The 22464-nt window shown below is 41.5% G+C and overlaps 3 protein-coding genes across 3 annotated transcripts; 2 read left to right on the top strand and 1 right to left on the bottom strand.

Annotated features, from left to right (window-relative positions):
* Positions 1-471: 471 nt before the first annotated feature.
* On the top strand, positions 472-5572 carry maf1b (MAF1 homolog, negative regulator of RNA polymerase III b). The gene is made up of 8 exons (XM_076080870.1): positions 472-1031; positions 1616-1704; positions 3200-3322; positions 3429-3591; positions 3683-3804; positions 3907-4026; positions 4145-4237; positions 4406-5572. The coding sequence occupies exons 2-8, from the start codon at positions 1622-1624 to the stop codon at positions 4428-4430; spliced, it is 729 nt and encodes a 242-aa protein (XP_075936985.1). The 5' UTR covers positions 472-1031; positions 1616-1621; the 3' UTR covers positions 4431-5572.
* A 989-nt stretch (positions 5573-6561) lies between these two features.
* arl8 (ADP-ribosylation factor-like 8) lies at positions 6562-12924 on the bottom strand. Its single transcript, XM_076080871.1, has 6 exons — positions 12541-12924; positions 10708-10768; positions 10460-10607; positions 9041-9124; positions 8732-8883; positions 6562-8227 (listed from the first exon to the last, which is right to left on the bottom strand). The coding sequence occupies exons 1-6, from the start codon at positions 12584-12586 to the stop codon at positions 8179-8181; spliced, it is 540 nt and encodes a 179-aa protein (XP_075936986.1). The 5' UTR covers positions 12587-12924; the 3' UTR covers positions 6562-8178.
* A 334-nt stretch (positions 12925-13258) lies between these two features.
* nsun6 (NOP2/Sun RNA methyltransferase 6) lies at positions 13259-19390 on the top strand. Its single transcript, XM_076080869.1, has 12 exons — positions 13259-13297; positions 14342-14425; positions 14910-15065; positions 15158-15252; positions 15738-15844; positions 15959-16112; positions 16386-16467; positions 16616-16735; positions 17393-17537; positions 17630-17775; positions 18865-18990; positions 19070-19390. The coding sequence occupies exons 2-12, from the start codon at positions 14351-14353 to the stop codon at positions 19247-19249; spliced, it is 1386 nt and encodes a 461-aa protein (XP_075936984.1). The 5' UTR covers positions 13259-13297; positions 14342-14350; the 3' UTR covers positions 19250-19390.
* The last annotated feature ends 3074 nt before the right edge of the window (positions 19391-22464 follow it).

The raw sequence follows: 22464 nt of genomic DNA, 5'->3' as shown, positions 1-22464 counted from the left end.
AATTTGACAACACAGGGCAAAGGCGAAATAGATGTGACCTCAAAACCAAGACACAAACAAAATCTGAATACTGGTGCGCAAAGACAATATTGGACCATTTAATCATGAAGAAAATAGATCTAGATCACGTCGAGGAAATATATATTACGTGTTTTATGCAGAGATAGAGACTGAGAATACATGCATGTATACGTATGCATAAGTATTCCAATGCTTCCAAATGACTGTTGCAAATCCTAGACAGATAGTGAACAAACATATCTTAAATACAAGCAAAACAACCCTGAATTTACTGTTGCTGCGTTGCGATAAACAGTCAAGACATTTGACACAGTTCTAGGCTATGAATTGACCGAGCAAGATTCAACCAATCACATTAGTTGTCATCCATATGAACAGCCAATCACGAGGGGGCATTTGTAGAAGTAGGCGTGTACGTTGGCCAGGCGTATATAAACAAAAAGGGGCTGGGCTACCACACAGTGGTTTCCGTTGTTTTCATGAGAGTAGATGTGCTTTTGACGTAATCGACGATTTGCAAAAACCCTTGACCCGTTTCGCTAAATTACTTGGATAGGTAGCTCGTTAGTTGCTACTACTGTGATCGAGTCGCTTGGTAAAAAAGGCGACTTGATTTCAGCCAATACGAGCCTTTTTGTCGAAAGGGATGCCGCTGCAGACAGACTCCGACGGACGCCAACAGTCTCTGGATTTAATCTCATCGCATTTAATCGGGAAGAGCAGTTTTTCTATAAATTTAAAAAAAGGCCTCAGAATAACGCGTTCTCGACCGAGTGCTTTTGTACGATGCTTAAACTCGAGTACGAATTAATAGCGCGGCTGTGAAGTGAAGAAGTGAGGTAACGTTTATTAGCATTGCTAACCCGTTATCTAACGTTAGCTGTGGTCGTCAACAAAGCGGGGGTCGCTATAATCTCCACACAGAGTCACCAGTTGGGTTAAGAAGAGTTTCTACGGTTTTACGGTTGAACCCGTTGTTTTCTGCCCGTGTGTGCTGAAAACATTGCCCGGTAAGTGAAAATAATAACATCGACGTATTGAACCAGGAAGACGATTTGTCAACTTCGATTGAGCAGGGTGGGGGAGGGGCAGTGGTCTACAGAAAGAGGAAACGGTGTTGTGACCTATAAATGGGGCCACACGGGGGCGCTGTAGCCCCCGGTGCCAATTATTTATATAGACGTATGTTGTTTTTTTATTAAAATATGTTTTCTATACTGCCTTAACTAATATCGTTGGTTAGGAACTGAGCGAACATGGCAACCATTGCACTATTCAAATTGTATACATGTGTAATAAATTATTGTTAAATTCTAATGAAGTATTTACGGATTTAAATGACTTTTTTCGACACACTATATATAACCTTTTTAAGTAATCAAAAGGTTATATTATAGTATGTAAAAAAAAAAAAAAAAAAAAAAAAAAAAATAGGCAATGGTATGTCAAGATTAGTCATACTTGGTTTGTGTCGAAAAAGACATCTTATAGTATGTTGCCATATTATAATGTTAAAAAATGCACAGTAAAAAATAAGTTTGTTTAACAACGGTTGACTAACATTTAACTTGATGTTGCTTTTTTATTTTCACAGATCGCAATGAAACTGTTGGAAAGCTCCAGCTTTGAAGCCCTCGGCTCTCGGCTGTGTGTTGAAACAGGAGAGTCTCGCATTCTTGGCAGGTAAAGAGTCAAAGCTAGAGCTTAAGATTGTATTGCAACATTAACAGCTCCTCGGTGTTGTGTATGTATGTGTATATATGAGAGACAGACACACGTCTGCAATCTTAATTTCAGGGGATAAGTAGGGTATTTACAGACTTTTAACATAATGTTTTCCAAGGGTCTGCTTCACTCAGACAAGCTTCAGTTGTGATTTGACACACACAGAACACACTCACACTTTTTGTAGCACATCAACAGACTTTAGACGTTGTGTTTATACCAAAATAAGAGCCATTGTAGTCAAGCTTGACTGTACGTTTTTCTTATACAGTAGAAACCTTGTCTGCTATGATGTCATGGATGAAGTGAGGTGAACGGGGGTAATGGGGCAAACAAGTGCCTGCATGTCATGCAACTCTGTGATAACAGACTGATAACCTAGACGCCATAAATATAGAGTATATACCGGATATTAATGGCTGCATGTTTTTGACGTGGGCTATGTATGGCCTTCAGCGGGCTTGCAGTGACAGTGAGTGCAGTTACATAAAGGCCAGTGGGTTGTGAAGTTATGCAGCCCAGTCTGAGCGCAGGCCTTTTGAGTGTGGGTGGTGAAGCCGAGCTTCTGTGCTGATTGTGACCTGGACTGATGCACAACATGGTGTCCTCTCACACCGCTCTGTGGCTATTTGAAGACTGTAGTGAAGGGTGTTATTGGGAGCGTATGTATGCACACATGAATACGTACAGTGACGCTGCATGATGGCTGAGAGCTGCTGGTGTTCAGACTGCTTACTGGATTACCGAGGCAGCCCATCATAGCAGCAGGAGCTGCAAGCTGCAGGCTTTATCTAAAAATGTACCCATCAGGCTTCTAGCTGATGCATATTTTCTACAGACAAGCTTCACTCGGCTCCGGTGTCGCCTCGCTACTCGGTGTTTTTGTCGGCAGGTCAGCTGTGGAGTGGATGGAAAGCTGGTGCAGTTGTTTCCACTGTGGTATTTGCTGCCAACCAATGTCCCTAAAATTAGGCTGGCAAGGCCAGCGAGGGTCTCGGCGGTCTGTCCGTCTTAAGTTGCGTAACCTTTGCTCTTGCGTAACCCATCGGTGGGAGGAGGCAAAATAAACAACTGCACACCGGTCTGCTCCACTTGCGTATCTGTTTACAGTGGCGTCTGACCCACAAACGGGAACACGCATGAGATTCTTTAGCCCTGACTTGTGACTAGGGCTATCTGTATGTTTTTTTTTAAGTCAGCGGTCATGGTGCTCTTTCAGTTCAGGTTGCTGGAGCTGAACAACACAAAAATATAGAAAAGAAGTCTGTATCATTGCTGGTATTCTATAATACGTTCTATAAAGTCCTACAGTATTTATGTTTTATTTTTCCATAACATAAAAGAAGTCATTCAGGCTCTATGTATTTTGTTTTCAGCCCACGTGTTTCATTTAGCTCATGAATATGGATCATGTGGTATTGTATTATTTATATATATCTCATTTTCCCTCCAGGATGGAGAGCTACTCCTGTAAGATGGCAGGGGACGATAAACATATGTTCAAGCAGTTCTGCCAGGAGGGGGAGCCCCACGTGCTGGAGGCCCTCTCTCCCCCCCAGTCCACCAGCCCTTCAAAGTGAGTACTGCAGCCCACAGTGAAGACTAGCACAGAGTGTGGGTTCTTACCAGAATAACAGAGTTGGATAAGTTAACTAAGAATTTTTTCCTATTTTTCTGTCCAGGCTGGGGAAGAGCAGTGAGGACGGGGAGAACCCCTTGAGTGACAAGTGTTGCAGGAAGACTATCTTCTACCTCATCACCACGCTCAACGAGTCCTTCAGACCGGACTACGACTTCAGCGCCGCACGAGCCCACGAGTTCAGCCGGGAGCCCAGCCTCAACTGGGTCAGTGTGCTCCTCTGTAGCTCAGTCTGCCCTCTGGGGGGAAAAAAATACTCTGTAATATAATAATGACTTGACTATGACCTCGCTCCAGGTGGCCAATGCAGTGAACGGCAGCCTGTTCTCAGCTGTGGGAGAGGAGTTCAACTCTCTGGGGCCGGATCTGTGGAATGCCATTGACCAGGAGATCAACCTGCAGAGCTGTGACATTTACAGGTATGTGTGTGTGCACAAGCGTGTGTGTGTTATACAGCATGTATGCTGCTGATGAAAATCCTCGAGTTCAGCCGGTTCTGAGCTTGCTGTTTTTGTTCTTAGCTACAACCCTGATCTGGACTCGGACCCTTTTGGTGAAGAGGGGAGCCTCTGGTCCTTCAACTACTTCTTCTACAACAAGAAACTTAAGAGGATCGTATTCTTCACGTGTCGCTCCGTCAGGTCAGCAGCCACAGCACACTCGTAAACAAAATACAAATATGATCAATATATGCTTTTGATCTAATCCAACAAAGGTCGTGCATACATATGATGGTGTAAACATGTTTCCTACCTGCAGCGTCTTGAGTGGCTACGGCCGCGATTGTCTCGACAACGAGCTGGACATGGAGCTGGATGACGAGGAGGAAATGGACGGCTTCACTGAGGACAGGTCGGATTATTATTTATTTTATTATGATTCACCATATGGTAGTGATTGGATGTGGCTCCTTGACGTGATGGAGGAGGTGTTTGGCTAATAGTGTTGCAGATTTCTTGTGCCAATGCAGTTCTTCGACACATTTTAATTAGTTTAATCTATATTCTCATCTTCTCTCAGGTTCCCCAGAGTTCTGTGCGTGTGAATTTCCCCGATGGACGCCTCGGCCAAAGAATATCTCGGCTTTTCCTCCTCCTCATTTTTCACCCCACGCCATTTTTTTTTTGTTGAGATTTTTTTGATTTTGCTGCCTCATCAAAAGCCATTTTCACGCTTTAGACCAATGCATGTTTGAAGCCTTCTATTCTGCTGGCAGTGATTCGTGTACCGTGAGCTGGTGGACATTTTCTAAAGACTCTTAAAAACTTAAAAGCTCCATCTTTCTCCAGTATGGATTTTGACCCTATGCTCCAAACAGCACACACACACAGACATATAAGCTTCTCTACTCCTGCCACATTTACAAAGACTCTTCACGGACGCTTGAGAAAAACGAAGGTCTTGTAATAGTGGCCAACAAAGACGGCAAGCGAGCTGAGTTTCTGGCAAATGATGTCGCAGAGAGGAGTCCAGAAAGCACCAGCATCAAAGGAAACAGACAGTTTAAGATCGATGGTATTCCTACCTGAGGAAGAGGCCGTGTTTGGTCCGTGGAAACCCGGTACAGACAGACAGACAGACTGATCGGCGGAGAACTCATCTGTTTCATTGTTTGCTATTTGTGTGTTGCTTTTTATTTTTATGCGTTACTGTGAGAACTTATTTTTTTTTGAGTTTGAAATTCATAAACGCTGCATTTATAACTGAAACTGTTTATTTTTGAATCATATTACTGCGGAAGCTCGTCCGCACTTTAAACAGTAGGGCACGGCCGAGGAAACGAGGCCCCTGGGTGCAGCTTAGAAAGCAAGTTTTTGATAAACGTACCCGTTATGTTTCAATCTGCTCTTCTTCAGATCCGTGATTACTTTTATATGTCGTCTAAATCTAATATTTTTTCACTCTCCCTTAATCTATTCCTGTTTCTAAACGTCTTGCCAGTGTTTTTCTTTGCTTATTACCTCGGTTCATCAAAAGCTTCATTGAAAAGTGAATGTATAATACAATTTAGATGAGAAAATATTACAGTAAAATGGTTTAATGTACTTTTCATTATTTGTTTTAGATATTGAGACGCTCCTCATACGTTTCTTACAAGTGGTTAGGAGTCGTGTCTTTTCTTGACTGCTCTGTGCTTCGTTTGATTGGCGATTATATTGCAGATGAGAATAAACTGTTTGAATCCTACTTTGCTTGGATCTCTTTGAATAAGGTACATAATCACTTAAATCACCTTTCTAGTGGAAAGATTGTAAGTACATATCTTGTATTCTTTTACTCTGATCTACGATCTATCACTGACCGTTTCATTTCAGTTCCCTTTCTTTGTGAGATCGAGGGTAACTTGTAAACCTGAACCCAGCCTGGGGGCTGCACTAATACCCTTTCATGAAATGCATTCAAATACCCTGATGTTCACCTAGTATGTTGTGTTTAGGTCTATTGGACCATCAAAGTAATCTTAATTAAGAGATTTGGTAAATATTTTCACTCTCCTCAAATATCTTCCATTGTGTGTCAGCACAGGGTTTCATTTAGCACATGAATATTGGTTTATTTTTTTATTGCATACTGTATTATGACTATGCTAGGTTAAAATGTTTTTAGGACTTTTTCAGCATTTCCAGCTATGATTTGTTTCACGACATTTTTATGACTTTTTTTGCAGCCTGCTATACTCTGACTTTTTTTTTTAATGACATTTTGAGACACTTGTTTTGACTTCTTCATGAAATATCGTACCATGACTATTGACATTTATGACTTTTTTGACACGTTATTTTGACTTTTTTAAACTTTTTTTTTTAACATACTTAACATACATATAGACAGGACTTTCTTTTTACCTGGTTGGTTAATTTAAAGTGAACGCCCACAATCAGAGAGTAATCACAGGGAGAGAGAGACCGAGAGATTATGAATGACAAGGAGTGTAAAGACGGTCTTCCTGACTGAACTTCCGCTTAAGCGTCATAAAAAAGTCATATAATCTGTTCGAAAAAAGTCTTGGTACAGCATGTCGAAAACAAGTCTTAGTATAGCATGTCGAAAAAGGATGCAGGAAAGGTGACATTTGGCCAAACCGTGTAAGTAAATGTCGAGTATTCCTTTTACCCTGAACTAGAAGTATATTTCAAAGATGCTGAAAAAGAAAGAAAATCATTTCAGGCTCAAAGTTCAAAAGAAAGTTTTTTATTGAAAACAAAAACTGAAATACAGTACATGACCCAGACTGAACACCACCACAGACTGGAAATCAGTTCTTTGCTTGAGATCAAGCTCAATGCTGCAAAGAGTCTGGGGGCTGACCAGCCCACCCTTATTCCTCTTCATGTAAAGAAACCTTGTCCCACAAAGTATAGAGACCCAAAGGCCCTCCAAGACCAAGCTGGGCACCAAGTTCTTCTTCACCGTTTTGATTCAGACTCAATGAAACTCATGTAACTCATCCTTTTTGGCCACTAAAGGAAGTTGCAAAAGGTAGACATGGTTTCAAAGTGACGCGTGCATCGATCTGTCACCGAGTTCAAGGAATTCTTACACCGGGTCAAAGGGAAGGAAACAAGGGTAAAAAGAAATCATGGCCAGACTGTCCGATTCATTCACGACAGCTTGGTTAAGGCTGAGGATCAAGCATTTAAACTACATGATGGCCAAAATATTGAACTATCGTAATGCTAATAAACCACTGAAGTCCAGGATGTTTTTACAAATAACACCTTCCCCATAAACGTTTGGTGGTGTACAAAATGTTCAGAGAGGAATACGGGTCACAATGGTTGCTGGAGATGAATGAAATGTTTATATATATGTATATGAGGATGCAGTGGATCCGTTACAGACGCCTGCAGAGCACCAATGATCACATGTTAATACAAGATAGAAAAGTAAAATAAAGTACAAATAAAAATAAAATAAAAATCAGAATGCAGAATTGAAGTGTTTAAATTGAACATACTGTTATCAAAGCAGAGTGTTGTACTTGAAGTAGTGATGTTCCCAACATTTGACACTTTTACACTTAATGGCCAAAGGGTCAGTTTTAAGAAAAAAAAAAAGTTTGCATGACAACCCTTCCCACCATTTGGCTCAATTACATACAAGTACAGACTCAAAGTTGATAAAGAAGAGAGATGTATATTTGACCACATTTTAATACGGCACCAAGAAGTTCTAGTGTGACAATAACCACCAACAATGTAGCTTATGAACCTGAAATCATGTGGAACACACAATGTCTGTGCTAGAAATGAGAACGAAAAAAAAAAAAAAAGGATGAGAACATTATTCCGAAAAACTCCCTTGTGCCACCATTCCCATCAAAGCTGGTTTGAAAATACTGCTTGTAATCCCTTTGCTTGTCAATGTTTTACCTGAACATGAACAAACTTCTATAGAGGCAATAAGTACAAAAATACTAGAGCTGCACCAACGTGATGTTTATGGCATTCTCTTGCTATATGATATGGTGCGACATGATATGTGTGTAGTGTAAATCACGTCCAGTGCAGCCCTGCTTTGCACTTGGACACACTCTTAACTCACTGAGGTGATCTTCTCCTCCTTTACTGTAAAAGCTCTGGTTCCAGTTAAACAGGTCAGTCCATCAGCTGTGGTCCATTCGGGAGAAACACCAGCTCCACTGTGACAACTCAGCTGTGGGAGCAATGCTCCTCAAAGTCCAAGTTTGTCATTTAAAACAAATAATAAAAGGTACAAAGAAGTCGGTAAGGACAAGCTGTTGTTGCCACCATGTGGGCGGTGCAGGTAGTCAGGCCATCGGGGGAGGGGGGCTATCTGAGTCCGGCCCTCGAGGTCATCCACTCAAGGCCTTGGCATAAACTGGAAAAACAATGAAGAATATACATTCTTTATAGACAGAAGACTTATCCAAGGATGTTTCAGTGAACTTTATTCCTCTGGCTGCACAACATATTTACAACTTGTGATGCGCAAATAAAGTTGAATGAGGCTTCCTTCCTGTTTGTGCTGAGAAAAGATTCTCTCACACACACACACACACACACACACACACACACACACACACACACACACACACACACACACACACACACACACACACACACACACACACACACACACACACACACACACACACACACACACACACACACACACACACACACACACACACTTCTATTGTCTCATTGTTGTCACTGAAACAAGATATTGATCATTATTAAAAACTCCTGTATAGTGAGTGTACTTCTAGGTCTTTTGGCAGTTGGTCTTGATGGAATTTAATGAATATCTAATCACTGAATTCATTAAAATCCTGCTGACTACACCTCTGAACACACATATGAATCAACGTATAGCGCTCACCCCTCTCCTGTTAGAGCGCAGCAGGACTGGATGTGCCAGGGGTGGTCTTTGATGGAGCTTAGGGTGAGGTATTTGGAGATCTCCGCCGCGGACATACAGTCCTTCATATCCTGCTTGTTGGCAAATATCAGCACAGCTGCTTTCCTCAGGTCCTGAGGGGAGAATGCAGAGAACAATGAAACCATAACCCTCGCTCTCTTACCACCTTCTGAAGGTGGAAGGGGCTATCCGTGGTGGAAAACCACAGTCCAGAATAAAAACAGAGTCTGTGTGGTGTGCTTCCTTAAAGAGATGTTGAAATGGTTTTACCTCATGAGCCAGCATCCTGTAGAGCTCCTCTTTAGAGATGACCAGCCTCTCTCTGTCTGTGCTGTCCACCACCAGAATGATGAACTGCAGAGTGGGAGGCCAAAAAAAGACGTTTACAGAAATGAAAATGCAACACAGCGTGGGGGTATTTCCGGGCCGAGGGCCACACAATGGGTTCTGGTGACTGCGATGCTAATAACCCCTTTCTGAATGAGAGAGAGCGACCCTGTGTGACAAAAGGACCAGAGGCTCGTTCGTGTTGGTGAGAGACGCCATTTAAAAACCAAACGACTCAGGGAAAAGTTTCAACCACACGCGTTATCCAACATTACTGTGACCCAAATCACAGCCAGCGATCTACAGGAGTCTGACACGGCGGAACAAAGAGTGGCGTTGCCAAAGTAACTGCAATGTTACTACAATATATGTTGCGAGAAATATTTAGTACTTCCCTGCCATAAATCTCAATTTAACTGCTCACACAGTTTATTCTAACATGCTGCATTAACTGTTTATGAGATCACGTTTTACACTGATGGAACTAGCAGTTAATCCATTCATCTTTTATGTAAAATGTTTTTAGAACAGTGCAAATGACATTTTCATTGTGTCTCCAAGCCCACGGCGAGGTCTCTTTGTGCTCGTTTTGTTCAAACGGTATTCAATTTACTGTCATATGTGACAGAGAGAGGGCGAATCCTCACATCCGAGAGGCTGAAAACAGAGAACATTTGTCATTTTTGTTTGAAAAAAAGGGTCTAAAAAGCTTCATCAATTATAAAAAGAGTTGAAAAATTGTTGCAGTTTAAGAAACAAGCAAAAAAATGATATCCAAGAGCACAAGCAGACATTTAAAAACTGCTTGTTTTGTCCAAACAACAGTCAAAAACCTAAAAATATTCAGTTTACCATCACAAAAGACAGATAAAGCAAATCCTCACAATTGAGAAGCTTGAAAAATGTCACTCAATTACCAAAATAGTTGCCGAATAATATTCAATCTGTTGAAAAAAGAAAAACGGCTTCATATGTTTCGCAGAGACGTGTAAGAGAGAAAGAGCCGAGGTCTCGTGTGACCACACCGCGTTGCCGTGCCACGGCAGATGTTCTATCAGGGGCGTTTAATTCACGAGCTCTTTTTAATAAGACACATCTGCCTCTGGCGTGACTCTCCTGTTCTTCCTCTCCCTGCGGAGGCTGACCCTCGCTTCGCCTTTCAGACGGGCCCCTTTGTGAAAGGCTGACCTCCGACCTGGGCGGCCCCTGCTGCCGTCTGTGCTCCGAACAAACACACCAGCTGCCAACGCTCGTGAAGAAAACCCGGCCGCTGCCGGACAATACTTGTGTTCAACTCATCTGTGAGAAAAGTAGTACACGGTGTACAAAATGTGCTCCAATAGCGATGCTTGTGTTTCTCACCTCTGTATTGGAGTAGTAGGTGTTCCAGGAGGACCGGAGAGACTCCTGCCCTCCTATATCCCACATCAGGAAGTGAGTGTTCTTCACCACTATTTCTTCCACGTTGCTTCCGATGGTGGGCGACGTGTGGACGACCTCGTTCATCAGACTTTACAAAAAACAGAATCATAAAGTGAGTTTTTCGCTGCAGAAGCACGACCGAGTTGAAGTCGGTTGCAACTGTAGAACTGACACATAAAACGACTTACAACTGGTAGAGGATGGTGGTTTTCCCGGCGTTATCTAGTCCGACGATTATCACCTTGTGCTCTGCAAAACAAATACAGCACAGTGTCAATGATTACGTCGTAAAAGTACATCTGGAGTCAGTCTATACAACGCGTTCATGTCAGTCATTGCAGCCCATTTAAAATCACACAGGCCGAACTTATTTCAAAACTTCCTGACCTTTTTTTTCCTCCCCCAGTTTCGCTGAAACTACAGGAACTTCTTTTCTATTTGTGAAACCCAGCGAGCAACGTTTGCAACAGTAAAGGCTTTGACGGCCGTGAAGCAGACAAACAGAACGGACTAAATGCAGAAGCAGAGCTGACACAGACACGCCAAAATATCACACTTTCGTGTTTTGATATTTCCGGCCCTTCTGAGGCTTTTGGCAGCCGAGGACGAAGGAAGTCTGGTCGGAAGGGCTCGCGGTTCTGACAGTCTCTGTGTGCACTGGATCTGGTGTTGGATGTCTTTGGCTTCCTTAATGAGGAGCTACCCTGTGAGGACCGATTGTGGCCGTCACCGCCATCAAAACATAAAAATAAATCCCTTTTTTGACATGCAAACAACTCTGAGATAATGGAAGCAACAGCAGTCTATGGGAAACATGTATAAACCTAGAGCATCTAACACAGGTTGTGTCACATTTCCAAAACAGGAATGCGCTTATTCTGCAGAATTATAAACAAAAACATTGACATTACCAGGAGAGAAAAAAAAAAGAAAATCTGCACACAAGTATCTTAGATATCGATGAGACGGCTTTTCTTTGACACACACATTGCAGCCAAAATGTTTTAGAATAGAATAAAGTGATAAAAATAACACCAAGACACATTCAAACACAATTCCCAGCACTATTTAGGAGACCTAATTACCGTGTAATATAGATGTAATTAACTTCTCACTCACTCCTCACCTCTAATCTCTTTAAAGTGAATGCAACTTGACACTGGGAACAGAGTAATCCGGAATCAGGGCCGGGCAATAATGCTACACAGCCCAAAGGGCATTAAGACAAGAGGAATTCATATATATATATATATATATATATATATATATATATATATATATATATATTCACCACCAAATGACAATAATGACCATTGGAGTACAGCAGAATATGACAATACTCTGAGCCTGCAATAGATCCTTTATTACTTCAACTCCACTCAAAAACGTTCTTACAGCAAGAATAACACTCAATATATGGGAAGAAAACTACTGAGCCAACCTGAATCTGAAGCCCAATATTTCACAGTGTCACAAAGTAGTTTATAGATGAAAGACATGCAAGTCATTTGGGGTGGTTGGGGTGAAAGGGTGGGATTAAGGGTGGGATTATAGAGGCTATTTGTTGCCTTTTCACATTCTTCTACTTGGTGTATTTTATAAATACCGTGCCTTTGTTTTTCACTGACCTAATATCAAGTGAATCATTGTTAAACTAAGCAAAAACTGAGTCATATTTAATACAATCACTTAGCAAACTGCACAATAGACATAATGTTATGGAGGAGTACTTTTAAACGCTTTCTAGGGGAAGTTATGTAACGTGAAGAGTCCTGAAAAGTGAAGTAAAGCCGTCTGACGAATACGCTCGAGCAGGTTTACTGTAATTTAAGTTAATCACGTTTGTTGACAAACAGATTCACTATTAAGAGCGGGTGAGATGGGTAACTGTGGTTTAAATGGCTGTTTATTGACGTGCGAGTTAAACAAAGACAGCGAGTCCTGGAGTCACAGCAGTTATTATAGGTAACTGCTCACTTTGTACCAACATGCTAACAGTTATTATCCTCGGTTACACCCACCTTGGTTGCAGAAGAAGCTCCACAGTTTGGCGAATATGAGGCCCATTGTTTAGGTTAACGTCCGTGTCCGTCAGTGAGCACCGAGCTTCTCTCCACTCTCACGTCCACACTGTACAATCCGCTGCGGCTTTTGCTAACATTAGCTGGATGATCTCTTGTCCGCTGAACACCTCACCGACCGTTTGAACGCCGACTCCATGCGGTCCGGTTTACACAGTTAAAACGTAGCTAAACCGGTAAACATGTACGGTAAACATAGGTACGAGGGCTTATTGTCGAGCGGCTCCCGGTTAACGTTAAAGCCTCCGCAAACCCGGTGGTAACTGCGGCACAGCGTTGAGTCTGCTCGCACGGCTTCTTCTGCTGATAGTGTGGTTCTATGAGAAGAAAAACAACCCCAGCTCATCAGTTCTCGTTACGTGATGACGTGGAGGCGTGTTACGTGATGACGTGAGGCATGTTACGCGTTGACTTTTTTTTTTAAGAGCTTCATTCAAAAACAACACTTTTAAAAGTGTGACGAGAGGCTTTTTTAAGAATTGTAGTGTACGTTAAAGCCCTTAAACTGTCCCTTTATGCTTTAAATCACATTACAGTGTGTAATGTTTATATTCATAAACACATAAACATCATACAGGTATTGGTGATCAACAGGCTGCATTACATCCATTTATGAATTCAACTACTGTCATGTGACCAAGCTCGTGACGTATGCGGAAGTAGCTGCCAAAACAAGCGATCCATTCCTCCTCAGAACGTGAGTACCTAAAGATTATTACCAAAGCCTTCACATCGCCTTCACACTTATATTAGACAATTAATTTAACGGACCACTCGTTAATTATGAATGAGTGGATATGTTGAATAAGATTGATTGCGTTCAGAATATACATGTGACCCGTGTGTGGGACGTAAAGTCTATTTATAGGTTTAATATTGTTAAGGGCTCACTTACTCATCTTTACCATACGTGCTATATTTAATTGAAAAAGTGCCAATAATAGACGGACCTTGTGGCGAAGAATTACGAGCTAAATTAGCTCTTTATTGTCATTTAGATCTCCCATAAAAAATACATTATTATTATTATTTTTAACGTTTTTTAAAATAGTTTTATTCTGTGGTTTTACTGTATTTGTTTTTAATAGCATCTACTTATTTGTTTTTCAATACACTATTGGTGATAATCATTTATTTAATGTCTTTTAATAGGGACAAGCATGAACTAATGCCACATACCACAGCACCAAATATACAGAGATACACAAAACCTAACAAGAAAATGCATACAAAAGAGCACGAAACACACAACTCAACAAGAAAATATACACAACAGAACAACACATAAGCTATGTACAAAAAGCCAACAATTTTCAAATAAAACAATACACATAATACATCATAAAACTTAATGAATACACCAGATCAGACTTTTCCTCTTTAAAAACTCTTTGAACTTGAGTTTAAAGTGATCCCAGTTACGATCATTTTGTGTCCTGTGGGTAAAGTATTATAACAATTATTATTATTATTATTATTATTATTATTATTGGTAGTAGTAGTAGTAGTATATAAGCCTCTGTACTGTGTGAATAAGCCACTGCAAAGAGGTGTCTTTCTTCCTTGAATTTCCACCAGACTGTAAGCAAGTCTTAACCACTGATGGATCTTTAGCCTCATCCAATCAACATCAGAGGTTTTCAAACTCTAACCAGATATCTACATTCTCCTCCTGCAGCTCATCAATCGTGCTTCATTCTTTTTTTATTTGTTATTGATCTGATCGTTTTCTTTTGTGCAGATTGAAGCAATGTCTATTTTTCCGAGGATTTCACTGAAGCCTGAAGTCACAGATTATCTCCGGAGTGTCTTCCTAAACAAGGAGGTAGGAATGTGATTTCTCTCTTCTGGAGAATCATAAATACACCTCTTAAAAAATAGACGTCTTCCTCTCTTTCAGTGGAAAAGATAACACAGGGATGATGCGGAAACCTTCACGGCGTAGCTTAGATATTAGACAAACTGATGTTATCTGTACAAATTCCTCCAGTAAAACCCTCCCTAACAAACTTTGGGCTTTCCAACATAATATAGCCTGTTTATTTTTTCTTTTGGACCTAAAGAAATACAGCAGATATGGGCTTGATGTCCTCAGTGGTTGCTCTGTTCCTGGGAAGTATTTATTAATTATCTTTAATCTAACCTGAATGAAGTTTGTTCAGGTGGAAGTAATGTTATTTTCACTTTAATATACTGTACGATGGCCGTTTTAGGGGTACATGCTGAAACTTGAAATCAATAAAGTTCCTGATGTTTTTTTTTAAGTTGTTTAACTCTTCTAATTTAACGTCGTCTTGTTTTGCGTTCAGGTGTTAGCTGCAGTCGGCCATCAGGAGGCAGAATGTCGTTTCCAGAAGCTGCTCACGTGTCTCTCTCACCCGCCCTCGTACACTTGTGTTCGGGCCAGCACTCATCTCGCTCCCCTGGAAGAGATCCGACACAAGTTAGGAGAAGAGCTGAAAAAGGTGAGAATGAAAGAGGGGAGTAAGGAAAGCAGCCACAGCGGTGGTCAGTCGTGTCCTTATCTTTCAGCGTGTTGTTGTTGTTGTTTGAGCAGCAGATGTGCAGCTCATCAGCAGAGGAAGCCTCCGTTCAGATTCTTCCACACCCGCAAATTCCAGATGTGCTGCTCCTTCCCGTCGAGGGCCCGAGGTATGTAAGGAATGCTGGAACAGCGTCAGACTCATCTGCTCTATGGAGCACACACACTTAGCCTTAAAATTGCAGTATCAGTCCGACCACTGGGCGAGTGTTTCCTGAGGCCAAAACCCACACGAGACTTCATGGAATGAGGACAGATTATAAAAAACAACCACTGAATCTTTTTGTGTAACAACTGCAGTTGTGCACAATTTTTAAGTTGTGTGTTTTGATCCAAAGAGATAGAAAAGAAAGAATAAAACAGCACAATAATAATCTCTTTTTAGGGGTTCATAGTGGCATTTTTGCATATATATATATTTGTTTTTATGCACCTGCAGACAAACATTTAAACAAAGGAAAAGCTGAAAAAGTTGCGTTTAATTCTCCATTCACGCCAACATATGCTGTATCTCCAGAACCCTGCCATAGTTCGAGGTTGTCCAATGAGCCGTAGATGTAGAATAGTGTGACCGGCTTCTCTCTCGTGTTCTCAGACCCGTGGAGCAGCTCAGCTTAGAGGTGGTGGTCAGCGCTCAGTGCGGCAGCGCCGTACTGAGAGGTGCTCATGTCTTCGTCCCGGGGATCGTCGCCAGCCCCAAGTGTAAGACTCAAAAGACAGATGCTGTTAAATTCAAATGAATCATCATCACAGTGCTTTCACTTTGTTGATTGTTGTCATCGAGCATGTAATTTACCCGCGTTTCTTTGTTCTCAGACATGAAGGCAGGCGATGTGGTGTCCGTCCTCTCTGACTTGGACGGTCGGTGCACCCGAGGAGCCACGAGCTTCCAGGGAAACCGAGTGTTTGTGGGAAACGGAGTCGCTCAGATAGACCGCTCCGGCATCTTCTGCACAGATGAACCTGCCAAGTAAGATCAGATAAGACAGATATTAATGTCCCGAAGGAAACTTTCTTGGACCCATACAGTACAATATCTGCATGTATTATCTAACATATATATATATTATCTATATATATATAACCAAAAGTTAAAAAGCCTTTCTCATAGTGGCTGTATGATTAAAAACAAGACAACTGTGTATCGACCACACTCCAGTCTTCCTCGGGGTCAAACAATCATTGTGCTGCTTTTAAATCCAAAAAGGAAAACGTACTCAGTCACTGTCGTCTTTTATTTTAGAGGAATAGGTGTTCGGATGGTGGAGCCACTTTACCAGAGTCCTTCCTTCGATGGTGTTCTACCCAACATGGCATTCCTGCAGGTATTCATACTATTAGAATGTATAACAGAGCTATAATGTGCCTAATTATCAATGTCCCTAAAGTGTCATTAAATTGATAATGTAGCAGAACAGAGGGAGGCACTGTTTTTGCCTCGTCTCATGTGTTGTTTTTTGTCATGTTGTGCAGAACCTCCCCTCTGTAGTTGTGGGACACGTTCTCGGGCCTAGTCCTGGAGAACGGATCCTGGACATGTGTGCTGCACCCGGAGGGAAGACCTGCCACATCGCTGCACTCATGAGGGATCAGGTACAAGTTACAGATGTTTGCTGCTGGAGGGATCACAGTTAATATTCAGGGTTTCAATCTGAGAATGCAGTCTTTAAAATACACATCTAATACACAGCTAAATCTAGAGCAAAGGCGTCGTAAGATAAATGGGATCATTGATAATCAAAAACATATTTCTTCTACACTTTTCTCCTGACTCTTCTCTAATGATTAGTTACGGGGTGGTTTTTACCCTTTCAGGCTTCTAAAAGTTAATCAAATGAAGCTATTTAAGAAAGTTTGAACTGCTCATGGACTTCTCAAACTTCTGATGAAAGGTCATGAATAGACATTTAGGTGGACACGAGCCAAGAAGGTTGGGAACCACTGATCCAGAAAATGACTGTTCCTCAGAGTGAGAGGATTTATTCATGCTCGCGCTCCTGAGTCGACTTTGGTTGTTTCTTTGTCCTTCGTAAAGACGACACACGTTAAGTGAAATATAATGAAAATAGCAATCCAATAAGCTAGTTACAGGCTTTCATTTAACAAAGAAAAGAAGTGTAATGAAAACAAATAGAATTAGCTTTAAATTGTTATTGAATCCAGTGGAAGAGTTCTGAAATAAATACATTTGTGAAACTTACAATTATGTGTTTATTTCTTTTTGATTATTATTTTGTCTGTCTCTCGCAGGGCGAGGTCGTGGCTCTGGACAGGGTCCGAAATAAGATCGATCGAATCCGTCAAAACGCCCAAATGTTGCATTTACGTTCAATCAAAGCTTATTGCTTTAACAGCACTCGAGCTGTGAGCAGCGACCCGACACAGGGAGCTGAAGGTACAGAGTGACACAAATAAACACAAAATAAATTAATAATAATAATAATAATCATATGTATAAATATCTCCTGTGTTCTGAACGTATTCCAGGACCTCCCTTCCCTCCTGAAAGCTTTGACCGGGTTCTTCTGGACGCCCCGTGTAGTGGACTCGGACAGAGACCCAGCATGTCCTGTACCTGGAGCCTCAAGGAGATCTGTTCCTACCAGCCACTGCAGCGCAAGTTATTCCACGCTGTAGGTTTGACCACACACAGATGAAGCACTTGAGCACATTGATAGTAACTCAGTTTGACCAGTTGATGGCAGCATTGGACACATATTACACTGGTGTCTGATCGTACTGCTTGAAGTCACATCTTAGGGGGAAAATACACCTCAAGGTTATATATATATATATATATTTAAACTATAGTTTTAGCTGTGACTGATGGAAATATTGCTCTAATTTAGTTTTTGAAAGTGGGAGGCAGGCCTACCAAGGGGGGCTTCAAGCTGTTTCAGGGGAGGTTCAGTGAACAAAACACCTGCTCTTATCTAATCAAGTTAAATCCACTGATGCTGTAATACTGACAATTTTGATTTATACTCTAGAATGTGTCACACATTTTTGAGGGGAAAAAAACTTCATGCATTGTGACAATTGATAATTATTTTCCAGAAATGCAACTCTAGAAAATACTTCTCCTTCTACCTTGAGCTTACTTTTCATACAAACGTACATAACTGCAGACTAAAACAAATGTGAAATCTGTTTTTAGAGTGGTTCTGCCATCCAGCTGTATGGCTAACAGCTGGATGACTAGAGGGAGATTAGAGTCCAGTAGAGTGCAGAGGACATCATTTATCTTAGTGACATATAGTGCTCCATCAGTCTTCACACGCATCTCCTTAAAGTTATTCAGCAAGAAGATTGAAGAAATACTCATTTTTGGCCACTTTGGAGGGGCAAGTTGATAATCCAGCAGATACAAAACAACAGTCATTAATGAGGAGTTTTGTGTTTGGCCACCTGATGACTGAAAGTACAAAATTCACTCGCTAAGTGCTCCACTTTGTTCACCAGCTGGTGTCGAACTGTGTCTGCTGAGCAGGTAGTGTACAGTGACTTTTTACAGTTTGGCCGAAAACGCCATGAGTTGTAAAGGGGACCAAAACAGTAAAGCTGTGGACCGAATAACTATAACAACAAGCTGGAACTCACAGTAAAGCTCCATGAAGATGAGGAGAATTCATCACGACGAGTAACCACTTTGTAACACTTTGTGTCATATTATATAAATATTGATTATAGCCGCTTTAATAAAAGGTCTTCCTGTGTTGCAGGCAGTGCGGCTGTTGAAGAAAGGCGGGGTTCTTGTGTACAGCACCTGCACAGTAACTCTAGCGGAGAACGAGGAGCAGATAGCCTGGGCCCTTGAGACCTTCCCCTGCCTCACCCTTCAGCCTCAGGTAAAAACACCTGTACGGACTCACAGATATGGAGAGAGATGTTTGAGGAGACCTCACCAAATCACGCTCTTGTTTCCAGGAGCCTCACATCGGCGCGGAGGGCATGCTGGGAGCCGGCCTGTCACCTGAGCAGCTGCGCCTCCTCCAGAGGTTCAGTCCTGAGCTGAGCTGGGACCAGACAGGAACGGCAGCCCCCCTCCCCTGCAGAGCCGACGGGGACACCATCGGCTTTTTTATCGCCAAGTTCCTAAAAGACTGACCGGAGGGCATGTTTTCTTTTCTTACGGCACCGCCAGCTCTCACACGAGACTGCAGACGGGAACAATAGTGTTTATCTTACGACGCTGTGTGTGCTTTGACGGGGCCAGTGTTGACAAAGACGCTCACTGTGCTGTTTACAGCATCTGCCTCTTAACAGCTGCTCTCTGAAACTGCGGGCCATATAGGGATAAGCTTTATAAACACCGAGGGCAGGGGAGGGAGGGAGGGAGGGAGGCACGTGGGGATGGAGACTGAATGAGTATTGGCAAATGCAGCAGCGCTTGCATCGCCATAACAACAATGACGACACAGCTGGTGACAGTGGATTTGCTGGAACTCAGAGATCGGGAAGTAGTGTGCAGAAAGAGGTCATGTGAGGTAATAACAATTCAGTGTGTTATAGTAGTGGTGGAGACAACCTCTAATTAAGACTTCTGCTGCTTGTAAGAGAGACATTATGCTGTTTGAAGTTCATCCACCAGAAGGAAATCTTTTCAAAATAAAATATACTTGAAAATCTGATTTTTTTCTCTCTTCTTGTTCGTTATGTATAAAGCAACTGCAAATAATATGACACTCATGAAACGTTGGTTTGGATACAAATTACAATACTTGTCACAAATTTATTCATTGCAAATTGAGTTATGGGTGTCCTTTGAATCGGCACAGAATTTATAGATTTGTGCCGACAGCGCACAAACATCTGGCCTGTTCTCCCATCACGCAGCATTTTGAGGACCTTCACAATGACCTTCGCTCAATCAGTACCGTTACACTCGTATATGTCCGTCCACACACACACACACACGTCTGTCTGGGAATGCCAGCTGCACGTCGCCGCCCTGCATCTGTGCATTTTAAGTGTATGTAGAGTGCTGGTTAAAATGGCCGCTCTTTTCTCTGCTGCACTAAACGACGTTAAAATCCTGAGATCAAATCAGCTGCACCCCTGTGAGCGCTTGTCTATTTTGGAGGCGTCTGTGTGTGGAGAAGCTATTTTGGATGCATCCCCTCAGTATTGTCGTTCATGTCGATGTTGTCATGACTACTCCGGAGGAAGGCCCGATGAGTCTACCTCAATTTTTCAGCAGAGTTTCAGATGACTATTTATAGACGCTCTCCTCCTCTGTCTGGGTCTTCTGACAAAGCACACATCAAGTCCTTCTCCCTCGGCATCAGTTCTTTGTTGCCAACTTTATTCCTTATATTTATGCATTATGTACATACACATGTACACAGTTAGAAAACCTGTAGTGCTACCAATGTAGCATAGAAATGGAGTCTTTTATAATTACAATTGTCAGGCAAAATCAAAGAAAGTGAAGGGACAGGGTGGGTTTGTAAATGGAGGGACTTAATTCAGATTTTCAGCATCATGAACTAATACAAGAAAAGTTTAAAGTTGATCCAACGTCATTGACTCTTGGAATAGATTGTGTTAGTCAGGGGAGTGAACAAATGGTAAACATTTTTGAATAGTTTGAGTTGCAAATGCATCTTTTGATTTGTTTTTTTAGTAAGGAGCATACCAAAGAAGATATCCTAAGATGAACATTCTTTAAATTCTGCAGTTAAAGTGGGAATTAAACAACATTTGTTAGAAAAAGGGGTTCAGACTTAATAAAAGATTAACCTTGATGGAGTTTTGGTTGTAGACCTACAGTAAAGTTGCAATGTCATATCAAATTTCACTTGAAACCAACGTGAATCAGTAAAAGTGCAGATTAAAGTGTGTATCAATGTTACAAAATGTTTCTGGACCCATACAAAGAACAGTACTGCATGTAAGAGAGGAAGTTATCGTAGAACTCGTTCGTCTTGGAAAGCAAGACTAAGGTGCACCTCGAGCGAGGCTTAAATATGTTAAAACCACATGTCTAAAATCATGGACGCAGAATTTAAAAAAGAAACTAAGCCATAAAACATAAAATCAAGTAGTCTGACCCATTGGGGAATATGCTTATTTTCTTTCTGGCCGAGAGTTAGATGAGAAGATTGATTCCACTTTCGTATCTTTTCGAAATATGAACCTGCAGCTAGCGTTAGCAGCCATTTAGCTTAGAGAAGGTTAGCCCTGCTGTAAAACCCAAACTTTTTTTTTTTTAGGTTTTCTGTAATTAGTGAGCTTTAAATTGTTTTGTTTTTACCTTCATACAGAGTCAGACTAGCTGTTTCTCTGTTTCCAGCTTAGCTAAGCTAGGCTGCTAGCTGAAGCTTTATAGTTGAGTGTTATTGATCTTCTCATCTAGACTCAGTTGGCAGTTATTCAGGCAGCGAAAACTAATGCAGTCTAATAAAACAGTCTTGTTCCTGTTATTTAGACTACCATCATTCAATGTGGTGGACAGAATAATAGAAACACCTTCCAGTATAACAACAGAGTTGAACTGCAGTCTCCAAAATGATCATAAAATTCAGTTTAAACAAAAGCCGAACATTATACCCGTCATGCCAATAGGATTTGTTTTGCAGGACTGTTGTTTTAGACTGCATTATATGAGCTACTGTAGGTGTACCTAATAAACTGGTAGCTCTCAGCTAGACAGCGAACAAGCGTATTTCCCGAATTGACAAAACTACTCTTTTAAACAAAAGACCGCTGCAAAATACAGCATCAAACTCACTTGGTTAGTCAACCGTCAACACAGTCAACCCTAGCAGTAGTCTGGAGGAACAAATTATTCAAGTGGTAGCAAGCAAAATTAATAAAAACAATAAAAAATAAAAATGCTAATCACAGAAAGCACAGCTCAGTACAGAAAAAACAATTCTGCTTTTGTGTCATGCTTTATCAAACACAGGTTTAAAATATGCATATTTGAGAATATTCATGCATATCCACACATAAACGACGTCTATGCATAGATACACACATACATATATTTATATATTTATATTTGTATCTATGTAATCAAAATCCTGCCATTGAAAAAGATGCAACAGCATTTACAAAGGAAGTGTACATAAATAGGATGCTGTGGTTTCAGGGTATAGCAGCACGATGGGAGAACAGAATGGTTAAGTCCAGATGAGCTTCAGGAGGGATTTGGTCTGTCACTGGTGGATGTAGGAGTCTCTGGCCCATTCCCCTGCCTCACCCCTCTTTTTGGGAGCCACCTCCCCCTCTCGGTCCCTGTCTCTGTCCCGGTCGTAGTAGTGGTGGTGGTGGTCGCGTGCCGGCCGGTGTTGGTGCGAGCGCTGCTTGTTCCGTTC

The sequence above is a fragment of the Anarhichas minor genome, unplaced genomic scaffold, assembly GCF_050575085.1.
Source record: "Anarhichas minor isolate MPS153535 unplaced genomic scaffold, ASM5057508v1 ptg000074l, whole genome shotgun sequence".
NCBI lineage: Eukaryota > Metazoa > Chordata > Actinopteri > Perciformes > Anarhichadidae > Anarhichas > Anarhichas minor.
The sequence above is the reverse complement of the archived record's forward strand: the minus strand, read 5'-3'. Positions and strand labels throughout refer to the sequence as shown.

Coding starts and splice junctions, on each gene's coding strand:
- maf1b (XM_076080870.1), top strand. CDS start 1,622: ATGAAACTGTTGGAAAGCTCCAGCTTTGAAGCCCTCGGCTCTCGGCTG. Junction 3,323..3,428: donor CAGTCCACCAGCCCTTCAAA/GTGAGTACTGCA, acceptor TTTTCTGTCCAG/GCTGGGGAAGAGCAGTGAGG. Junction 3,592..3,682: donor GGGAGCCCAGCCTCAACTGG/GTCAGTGTGCTC, acceptor ACCTCGCTCCAG/GTGGCCAATGCAGTGAACGG.
- arl8 (XM_076080871.1), bottom strand. CDS start 12,586: ATGGGCCTCATATTCGCCAAACTGTGGAGCTTCTTCTGCAACCAAG. Junction 10,608..10,707: donor ACCACCATCCTCTACCAGTT/GTAAGTCGTTTT, acceptor TTTTTTGTAAAG/TCTGATGAACGAGGTCGTCC. Junction 8,228..8,731: donor TGCGCTCTAACAGGAGAGGG/GTGAGCGCTATA, acceptor TTGTTTTTCCAG/TTTATGCCAAGGCCTTGAGT.
- nsun6 (XM_076080869.1), top strand. CDS start 14,351: ATGTCTATTTTTCCGAGGATTTCACTGAAGCCTGAAGTCACAGATTAT. Junction 15,845..15,958: donor GATCGTCGCCAGCCCCAAGT/GTAAGACTCAAA, acceptor CTTTGTTCTCAG/ACATGAAGGCAGGCGATGTG. Junction 16,736..17,392: donor CTGCACTCATGAGGGATCAG/GTACAAGTTACA, acceptor TGTCTCTCGCAG/GGCGAGGTCGTGGCTCTGGA.